The sequence below is a fragment of the Bidens hawaiensis genome, unplaced genomic scaffold, assembly GCF_021521415.1.
Source record: "Bidens hawaiensis isolate Kalapana, Puna unplaced genomic scaffold, B.hawaiensis_p1.1 tig00002825_1, whole genome shotgun sequence".
Lineage (NCBI taxonomy): Eukaryota > Viridiplantae > Streptophyta > Magnoliopsida > Asterales > Asteraceae > Bidens > Bidens hawaiensis.
In genome coordinates this window covers 1,262,322-1,273,420 of record NW_027491152.1, presented here as the reverse complement: position 1 = coordinate 1,273,420, position 11,099 = coordinate 1,262,322, and the positions used below count along the sequence as shown (strand labels likewise).

The window sequence follows — 11,099 nt, the reverse complement described above, 5'->3', positions numbered from 1 at the left end:
GTGTCTGATATAATGCTAAATATTTATATTTTAATTAATATTTTAATAGTTTTTGTTCGTTTTTAGTCGAGATTTGTATACTACTAACGTTTTTATGTTTCGTAGGTTCCGGGGTTTGATCGTGATGAAAAAGGGCGAAAAACGAGCTAAAACGAGCCGAAATGGAGATCCGGAACGCATCAGGAAAGAACCGGTCAGACCGGGCCGGTCTGACCGGCCCCCTTGGTGGAGCACGCGGCGCTGCGCCTAGGGGAAAGGCAAAAAGGCCTAGGCGCGACGCCTAGGCACAACTGGGCTAAAATTATTTTGTTTTTGCTTATTGTCGGGCCTTGTTTTCACTATTTAAACACCTTTAACTTAAACCTGACACAACCTGGAAGCCACCATACGAATTTGAGAGTTCTTGGAGCTATCTTTCGAGTTTCGTGGTGATTTTGAAGGCACGAGAACAACCGGTGAAGAGCTTTACGTTCAAGATCGAAGACTACGGGTTTTATCGCCTTTAATCTTTCGTTCTTTATTATTTCACCATCTTTTCAGTTTTTATTACTTTGTTTGATTTAGACTTTAAGATGTTAGGCTAAATTCGATAAACTACCTAGGTCGTGATGAACCTTAGTTCGGTTTGATTTTTATTTGGATTTTCGTTTCGTTATGGATTTTATGTTCTAAATAAACGGTTGAGTTTGATTTAATTGATGCGTTTGATTGCTTGGTTTTGTTTACTTGAATTTATTGTTTCACACTGCCCTTGTTGATTGTTTCATAGGATAGGGTTTTGTTATGTCATTTACTGTGTGTTCTTGACTAGTTTGTGATTGAATTCGAATAAGATCATAGAAACAATAAAATCAAGTAAACAGATAAAAGTGAGCTGTTAGTCTAAAAAGCTGTAAGGTGATAGGCTATTAATGGATCTTTGCTTGTCGGGATTACTAGATTTAGTTCTTCGTAAGGAGTCCCTCTAGGTTTGATTGTCAGCTTAGTCTATTTAGTTAATTGAATCTGCTTTGCTATCTTTGAATTCCGCGCTGTAAGGTAGGTTTTCGTCATAAAAGATACTTAGACATAAGCGATTAAATAACCGTAAGGAAGTTTAATTAATAAACTGGTGAGTCTTAAAAGTTGTTTGAGATCCATAGGCGTCTTCTTGAAGTTCAAGGGTCCTGTTCGAGTTTTCTGTCAAGGGTCTATTTTATGATCCCAGTTCCATAACGTGAGTTTTCCATTTAATTAATAACCGTAACTTTGGGGATTCTAGCTTAGGTAGTTGTCTTCATCATCTGAATTAATCAAAGCTTTCTAAATTGTTTATTAGTTTAAAGTAATTAGGGTTAAAGTTTTATTAATTAATTAATTGAGTTTAAGGTAATGATTATGTTTTATTATTATTATATTAATTAGGGTTATTTTTTAATTAGTTTATTATTAGTTTAATAGTTAAGTAATCATTAGTTAATCATTAGTAAGTTTTAATTATTAGTTAATTAGTATTTAGAGTTTTAATTAATTATTAAAATAAATCCCCCTCAAATATTATTAATAAATAGTCGCGTCTTGTAGTTGAGTCTAATTTGCTAGTTTCGTAATTTATAGAGTCTCGTGGGTTCGATAACCAGACTTACTTAGTTGTACTAGAGTCGACCGGTTCATTTGCCGGTTAGTAGTTTAAGTTAAGTTTAAAGGTCTAGAGTATTACTTATTGTCTAGATTAGTATAATTTTAGTTAATAATTATTTAACTACTTTTAGCACATCAAGTTTTTGGCGCCGTTGCCGGGGACTCTTGGCGATTGCGTTATTAGTTTTGATTGGACTTACTTGCTATATACGTGCTATTGTGTTTTTGCTTTTGAATTTTAGGGTTTTAGTTAATTAGCTTTTTACGTGTTTATATTTTTTATTGTGAGTCGTAGGTGTCTAATTGTCCGTGTCTTTTGCTTGTTTAGATTCTTGTAATTATGTGTGAAATTTGTAATGAACCTCACTTTACCATTAAATGTCCATATAATAGTAACATTAATTGTGATACATGTGGTGATCCTCATTTACACTATGATTGTCCATACAAGGGTTCTCGCTTTATTTGTTATAGATGCGCTGGTTGTCATATGACTCGTGCATGTCCATATAATCGTACTAACCCTTTTGTGCAGCCCGTACAAAATTTTTCACAGGGACCTTTTCCGTATTATTTTGATAATTCGTATCAGCAACCTCAGCAAAACCAGGAGCAGTGTTATGATCAATTTTCTAAAAGCCTTTCTGATGAGGATGTAGCTGCTATGGGTAGGATAGAAAAGATGTTAGTCCAATACATGGCTACAGATACCCAAAAGATGCTCATCGAGCATGATACCATCTTCAAAAATCACCAGGATATTATTACAGATCTCCAACGTCAAGTAGAAGAAATTTCTAGGAGACTGGATGAAGAAGATGAAATGGAGAGGTTAAGATCCTTGGAATATGTTGAGCACTCAGATGAGGAGATCATTCAAGTAACAGAGACAAAAATGGATGTTGAAGTCCCACCTCCGGTTTCACATGCTATTATTGATTTTTGGAGTGACTCTGATGATGAGATAAACGAAGAGGAGAGTGTGCAGCTGGAGGAACAACCGACACCTGGTTATAAGTATTATGCGGAAGGCAACTATTTTGGATACATGAATCGGTTGGGCGAGTTGTTCCCGACGTTTCCAGAAGAAGGGAAAGAGCCAATCATGGAATATGTAGATGAAGAAGAGGAGATCATCCCGATACGGAGACACGAGTGGTTGATGAAGTCCCACCTCATGTTTCACAGGTATGTGTTACTAATTGTACTGAGTTTTGTAGTGACTCCGATGATGATTGTGACGAGGAGGAGTGGGCTGCATATCTGAGATCAATTATGGTGAAACCTGTGTTTGAGGAAGAGATAGAATTGGGAGAGTCACTTGAGCTAATGTTTGGTGTTGAGGATATGGTTAAGGTGGATAACGAGCTTAACGAGGAAGATGAATTCTTGAATCTGGAGTTGGATGGATTGTCGGATTATGACGGGGAAGACACATTAGACGTTAATGAGGATGTTGCGTTTTTCGAAGCCCTCATTGTAGAGGACAGTGTAGATGAGGATGTGGTGTTAGAGGAAGAACACTATTGTCGGCCCGTGGACTGTGTTTTGAATGCTGATCAGGAATAAAAACCATGGGATAAGGTCGAGGATGATAGGTTACCTGAAAACCGAAGTTGCGTATACTTTAGAAGATGGTCTACAGGAATGAAAAAACCCTTTCATGTCAAACACGACCAGTCTTCTCGATACTTACAACGCATCCGGCTCTTGCCAGGTAAGTTTAAATATAGGTGGTCTGACCCGTTACTGACTTTAATTCTAAGTTAATATTTTGCGGTTTCATCATTGATATATTAATGTTTGATAAATTCCGGATGGAACTACACGGGTTAGATAGGGTCCAGATAAAGGAGAAACCTCCTGATTAACTTCAATTGTGGGGAAGTTTCGCGGAGTTTGTATATTTAATTGAGTCACTAACTTAGTTTTTTGTAGTTCGTCTTTGTTTTTGCGTTTTTAAGTTTTGCTAGGTAAAAGAGAGATTGTATGAGCTAGAGAAACGATCCCCAAAGAAAATTTATTGAAAATGACAAGTGTGGGGATGGAGCAGCCGAACCGTATACTTTATGTTTTGTTTTTATTTGCTGCTCATTATTCATGTTTTATATATTGGTCGGTTGATGTGAAACACTTTAATTGCTTAATATTTATCATTATGATAAGATACATTTTTTAGATATGTTTGTTTTGTTTTGCCGTTTGCGTTCGTGTGAGAGAGAAGGAGTTTCTAATTGCTGAGCACGTTCGTAGTTGGAGGGCATTCATGGAAGAAGACTTTGGCATCATGTTTCATTTACATATTACCAGCTAAAGTCTTTTCCATTTATCTAGCTTATTAACTTTTTGTTTTGCATTTGTTTTTAATTTTTAGTGTCTTAGTTTTTGTAGTCCGTTTTTATTTTATTTTTATTTTAAGTCTTCCTTATCCTTGCATTGAGGACAATGCAAAATTTAAGTGTGGGGATAGGATATTTGAGTCGTAGTTTAAATCAAGTTTAAATTTAAAAAAAATAATTAAAAATTAAAAAAAAAATAAAAAATTGAAAAAAAAAATTTGAAAAATGTTTAAAAATGTCCCTTGAATTTAGTTTTTTGCGTTAAAGTGAGAGATGATGATATTTTTCGGAAATTGGTTTTTCAAACTACTAATAATATGAGATAAATAAAAGAAAACGCACTTAACTTGGGATGTGTCGGTAGGCTCAGCCTTGAAAATGAAAGGGCAAATTTGATAAAATGGTTAAAACGGAAGTCTTTTATGGGTAAAGCGTTTTGTCCGTGGAAAATAAGTAATGAGAGGTCGGGCCATACTCAAGCCTCAATTATTGGTATGAAAAAGTGGAAATATCATAAATTTTAAAAATCTGAATACGTTATCATATGATGCTTGGGTAGGTTTAACGTTAGAGTATGTCATGTAGCCTGTGATATAAACTTGAAACTGCTAGTTTAGTGTTTTACACCTCATCGACGTATGGTTTTATAACCTCAAATCCGGAGACCATGGGTCTGTATGCCGACTATTCATCTGGGTATTCACAATTCCAAATGGGGTTGTGAATATTTAAATAAAGCCAAAAAGAGCAAACTCTTATAAGTCTATAAACATGATCACAAAAGTACAAATTCACTACAGACTTGATCATCCATGCTGTTAGCCATGTGGGGTCCCCTTGCTCGCGTCTCATTACCATTAAGAAACGGACCAAAAGGGACACGCCACGTGTAAGCCCTACAGATGAAATTTTGCATACTCACCTATGGTGAAGGGTTCGGGGTGTTGCTTGATAACGGGGGTATGTCATGTTGTGGGGAACACTAGCTATAAATTAATTGAACCTTAATCGTATCTAATGGCTGCTTGGTAGACTTTGATGCTTAAGCTTAGGTGGATAAACAATACCCTTGATCGTCTTAGCTATTCATGAAAAAATAGAGCAACAAAAGTTTTAAATCTGCTAATTTTGAGGTTTAAGTCAAGTTGGGGTGGTCTGGTCCGGTAAAAGCTGAAAATAAGCGGGTCTTAATTTTGTAAACCACTGAGTAAAAAATTGTCGGATCATATTTGTCCCGGTAAAGATTAAGGCATGGGTTTAAGTGGACAAAAATATCGGTGATCGCGGTTTTGCGTTTTTTCTGAGCTTTAAAAATTAACCTATATGTTTGTTAGACTTTAATTTTCCGATTGTGATTCAACTGCATCAAACTTTTTCAGGGACGAAAAAAGAATAAGTGTGGGGATATTTGATATAATGCTAAATATTTATGTTTCCCGTGTATATTTTAATTAATATTTTAATAGTTTTTGTTCATTTTTAGTCGAGATTTGTATACTACTAACGTAACAGTTTTGCGAAGGAAATGCGAGAAATAGAACGAAAGTAAAGAACACAACGGGTCCATGATTGTGCTAGCGGTAAGTATTTGATTACAATTTTGTTCGTCTTGTAAGGGTATTATAAGTATTATTAACACAACTGTTACTTGTGTTTTTTTCAACTGTTAGTTGTTGTGTTTTTTTAAAAAATGGTGTTTGATTTTGGTTGTACTATGCGTACGCGAATAGTCAATTTAATAGTGTGTTGGAGAATGGCAAGAAGTTGATGCCGGTTAAGATTTTCGTGGACGACGACCTAACAGTTTTACAAGACAAGTTGGAGAAGAATCGGCTGGATAAGGTCACAATTGAAAAATCAGCGGGTAAGGTCGTTAAAAAGAAAACCAATAGAGATAAAGACGGGGGCGATGTTGATGGGGTAAAAAGGTGGCTAAGTTTACGAAAAAGGAGTTAGCGAATTTGGTGATTAGAAAAAACTCTAAGAAGTTTGTTGAATCAGATCAACAACAAGAGGAAGGTGATAAGGTGGCTGATTTTAAAAAACAACAATATTTTAAGGATGATAAAGTTGTTTTTGTTGAATCTGAGCAACACCAAGAAGGGTTTGATAATGATGAGGACTTGATAAATATGCTGACGCAAACTGATGAGGAGGTAAAATAGTATTAAAGTTTATATGTTTGTTTTATTTGTAAGTTGAATTGAGTTGTGATTTTAAATATTAAAGTGTTGGGTGTTTTTGTAAATAGGAGAGAGCAGAGCGACTGATGGACCTGATGCAACATTTCGATAACGTATACGGGGATATTTGTCGAGAGTTTGATGAAGCATATGACTAGTGTTCTGGTAGCCTGTTAATTAAAGAGTTGGAGGATCAGTGGAAGAAGAACCTAGCTAGATACACCGGTAACGAGAAGGATAAGTTTGGGAAGAATGAAGGAGAGGGGGACGGTGAAGCATCACCAATAGTGCTGACACAAAGGACTTCGGAAAGCATAGAAAGATTTTTTGCAAAATATGAATTTGGTTCAATAAAGTCTACACCCAACAAGAAAAGAGTTAGTTTTAGTGTGCCCGAATTCAATCTTGAATCTGGAGTTGAAAAAGATGATCGTGAGACGTTAGCTATTGTAGCTAAAGTTAAGCGAGTTGCTGAACCGGACTGGGAGGTTAACACACCTAAAAGACCTCAGAGATTTAAGTTCCTTTCAGAAGTTTATTGCTCACCGCATGCGAAACGTGCGGTGTCGTTGAAAGCTGTGCTAACAAAGGAAGAGTCGAAGGTGGCTAAGTTTGTGTTCGTGGCTTACGGGAATCATTGGTAAGTTTAAGTGTTTATGTGTTATTAATTATGAATAGGTATTTGGTATTATGTTTTCTATATGTAACTTCTTGTTATCTCATTAATTCAGGGACATTGTATTTAGCACGGTAGGTGGGGTTAGCATAAGAAAGGTGATAATGGAAACTTTACGTCCGGACACATGGGTGCATGTGTCGGTAATGTCAGCTTGGGCGAGTTTGTTAAACCACGAAAAAGCTATACGTTCAAAGTTTAACACAGTTCTTAGGCTTTTCTGCTCAGCGGTGATGCTGGTATGAATAGTAATTTTTATCTAGTAGTGTTGTTTTGTTTGTAATGTATAATTAGTATTTTATGTTGATAAATGACACAGCTACCGGATCAGTATGAAAAAGATATATAAACCAGAATCGGGTTTTTTAAGGAAAAAATTGACAAGCACCTGGAAACGCAAAGACTAAGAAGCATTGTAGGCGTGGATGTTGTGTTAATACCAATTATAAACACAAAGCACTTCTATTTAATGGTGTTCAACCTTAAGACACATCAGACTTTGGTTATTGATAATATAGGGACCAGGGGGTCGTTCAAGTATGTGTGTAAGGGATGGACCGAGAAGATGGTATGTTTGTTTTTTGTTGTTAAAGCATTATTATTTAATTTTTTTGCTAACTATTGTTATTAATGATGTCAGAGAGAAACCTTTGCTGGTTACCTAGCGTTCATGGTTCACCCCGGTGCGTCAAAGGTCAATACGTCTACACTAACGAGGGTGGATATACCATGGGCTAGTAAAAGCAACCATGTAGATTGTGGAGTGTTTATGATGAGACACATGGAGACCTTTAAGGGTTGTGTGACAAAGGAATGGTTTGCTGATTGTGGGATTTCAGAGGAGGTGGACTCGCGTGGAAGAGTTGTAGGGAAACAAAAGGCGGAGCTAAACGATCTTCGAAGGAAGTATGTCGCGAAGATATTGTTGAGCGAAATCAACTTAACAAAGGAGGAGTTCGTGCACGTTATGATGGAGTATGATAGTTTGTCTGCTGATGAGAAGATGAGATTGGAAAACACAGTGCATGCAAGAATAATTGAGCGTTTGAAGCTATATTGATATTTTAGTACAACTATTTTCATTATGTTGATTTGCAAGTAAGACTTTTGGTTTTGTTTCTGGATTTGAAAGGTTTGAACGGTAGTAGAACTTGTTTTGGATTATAATGTTAGACTCTTGTTTTTCTCATAAGTTGTTTTAGATTATAATGTTAGACTCTTTTTTTTATCGGATCTTGTTTTGGGTTGCGATGTTTATGGATTGGAACATGTTAAGAATATGTGGTGTTGATATAATACATGAGCAGTGTGTAGTATAATAAGTAGTTGTGTGTTGCAGTTTACGTATTACGCAAATCCGTGTATTAGTTAATGACGAGTCTGTTTCGGTTTATAACACGTTAACTCAAATTTTAACCTATAAGTTGATAAGAAGGTAAGTGTAATATTAACGGACCAAACTATTTGTAGGTAAGGAATTCGAATATGGATGTGATCAGTTTTCGTAAGGAGCTTTATAACCCGTTAATTCGAATTGTAACACTATATGTTGTATATGTTGATAAGAAAGTAAGGGTAATATTAAGGAACCAAATTGTTTGTAGGTAATGAATTCGAATATGGATGTGTTCAATATTTAAAATATCAATATGTCTGGAAATTAATAACAAATAAAAACATAACTTATTACCACATCATAAGACAACGTAAATGTTTTCTAATGTTGAACAAGAATATCATGCACATATCAATAAATAGAGCATTCATAAATAAATAAACAACTCAGCACTCATTGTTTCTTAAATGAAAACCGGAAAAAGTTATAATGTGCTAATAAAAAACAAACCAACCAAAGTTTAAGACCCACAATGAACCTTAATGTTCCATCTCATCAACTTGGGAGGAGGTAGCAGCCGCTGAAGTGTCACCGGTTATAGCATACTTATGTTGATTACGGGCATCATGACCTGGTTGCTTACATATTCTGCACGTCCGTTGAGGGTTATCCAGTTTACTTTTACCTATTTCTTGCTCTCGTAAAGACCTGTACCGAATAGGAAGACCACAACCTTTATTCCTAACACCAATTGGAGCACGTATGTTGATCTGATCAGGTTGAGGGACGCCAATGAGTTCTTTAAACCGGTCTCTTCTACTAGGTCTAGGGGCGTCAAACGTAACCTCGTTAACTATGAATTTGTAATCATTGACGTAGTCACGAAACTTGTTAAACTTTTCCATGTCAGTAACCAGTTTATTTATAATATGATCATGAGCGATATTAATATCCCGAACAACACGATATACGTCGATAGTTTTGTCTATGTTAGGCTCATCAAAACCAACAGAACGCATCGGGCTATTAGAAATGGCCTCTTTGGTCCACCTCCGGTTAATGTACTGTCTTAGGAAAACCCTAATATCTCCAATGTGGAGAACCTTAAAAATGTGGCAACATAGTAAGCCAAATTGCTCGAACCGCTTGCAGCTGCAATACACAGTCACGTCTTCCGAGCGAATCATTACCTATGATGATTACTAAACTAGTTATATGTATAAAACAATAAATATAAGAAAAAAATGTAAGCACGTATAATATTTACCTCGTGAAAAAAAGTAGGTAGATGCTCAAAGTCTCGAATACTAAACTTTATAAAATCACCGACCTGTTCGTAGCTTCGGGAAGTGCAGTTGTGAAGTGCTGCTGAATTTCCATTTGAACATCAAAAAAGATGGTTCTTGTGTATATTTCATGAGCTTGTTTTTCAAGAGTGTAGTTACTCATTATTTTTGCACTTATGTAACGACAATCATGATCGCTCTTTTGATGTTCATGCCTTTGATGTTCCAATGCGGTTTCAAAATGTGCCAAGAACTTGACCAAAGTGAAAGTTGCGTTGCAAAATTTCACAAAAAAGTAGTTCTCGCTCTCTGATCTTGATGACGTACGCATTAGACCAGACATGTTTTCTTCATGATAGTTTGCTGGAATCCACAAATCTTTAATCTGGAAAATATCTTTCAGCCAGGCATGATCGTTTAACTGAAAATCGGTCATTATGGAATCCCACTCCTTCTCAAACAATTCGGGTGTTATAGAATCAGTCCATACAGTATTAAAAGCTGAGTCTTAAAGTCGGTAGTGTTGCATAGATTGGCACCGACCTTCAGAGAATTAGAAACAATATAATCATTATTGTTATAAATAAAAAGGGGGAAAACAATTAAAATGGAGTTTATACCTTCCCGGATAGTTTATCCATGATATGCCACATGCACAAACGGTGTCTAGAATTAGGGAAAACGTCTTCAATTGCACGCTTCATGGCGGGGTCTTGGTTAGTTAAAACCACAGGGGGTTCGTACCCAAAAGCACTCTTAATAACCATGAATAAGTTTCAGCTGTTTCATCTCCAAGTAGAGCCGCGCCATGAGTAACATTCTTATTATGGTTGTCAATTCCAGTAGATGGAACAAAAACCATGTTATACCTATAAATGAATATAAAACGAAATAAATACACACTACTTTTGTTTGTATAATTTAAAGGAAAAAATGTATAATATGGAATGAAAAGTTGTGTACTTGTTATGACAATATGTAGCATCAAATGAGACAACATCCCCGAAAACATAGAAATTTCTCTTTGCACACTCGTCAGCCCAAAATAAACCCTTCAATGTGCCTTCTTTGCTGGTAATATAGTCACATGAAAAATTAGGACAAAAGTCTTTTTTCGCCATAAGATGTTGAACAACCATCTCAGCATCGTGGTCGCCAATATACAAGTTAATCTTTCTTTTGTAGTTTTTGCAATCAGACTTTGTTGCGCCAACTTTATCAAAGCCACCATACAGGGTCCGCATAATGTTAAAAGCCTTCACCGGACCAATGTTGATATTAGCCAAATCATCTAACACCTTTTTGTGTGTAAATGTAAGCTCCCTAGAATCTCTTAGAAAATGCATATCATTTTCGTTAACAAAAGGATGATTGTGTGCCTCGCCAAAAAATTTGACCCTATATTTGCCTTTATCAGTTAAAACCAAGCGGAGTTGTGCATTACAACCGGTTCTTTAAGAAGGTCGCCTACGCTCTTTTTTCCTTTTATAATCTTGAATAAGTGTGTCAACTTCCTTAACAGTACTTGACCCTTCCTTGGTACAGACAAAATACTTGAGCCGAAGAACGTTATTAACGACCGATTGTGTGCCTTTCCTTATAGAAAACCCGCCCGCTAAAGCATATCTTTTATAGAATTGCTCTGCAGCGTCTACAGAA

General features: G+C 36.1%; 1 protein-coding gene across 1 annotated transcript; it reads right to left on the bottom strand.

The window, feature by feature from the left end:
* Positions 1-8,693: 8,693 nt before the first annotated feature.
* Positions 8,694-9,876, bottom strand: LOC143621278 (protein FAR1-RELATED SEQUENCE 5-like). The gene is made up of 2 exons (XM_077092756.1): positions 9,485-9,876; positions 8,694-9,306 (listed from the first exon to the last, which is right to left on the bottom strand). Exons 1-2 carry the CDS (start codon positions 9,874-9,876, stop codon positions 8,694-8,696), a joined length of 1,005 nt encoding a protein of 334 aa, XP_076948871.1.
* Between the last annotated feature and the right edge of the window lie 1,223 nt (positions 9,877-11,099).

What these genes read in the sequence shown, in the direction of transcription:
- LOC143621278 (XM_077092756.1), bottom strand. Translation starts at nt 9,876, where the DNA reads ATGACCGATTTTCAGTTAAACGATCATGCCTGGCTGAAAGATATTTTC. An exon ending in CTTCCCGAAGCTACGAACAG is followed by an intron (nt 9,307 to 9,484) that starts GTCGGTGATTTT and finishes TGTGTATTGCAG; the next exon opens with CTGCAAGCGGTTCGAGCAAT.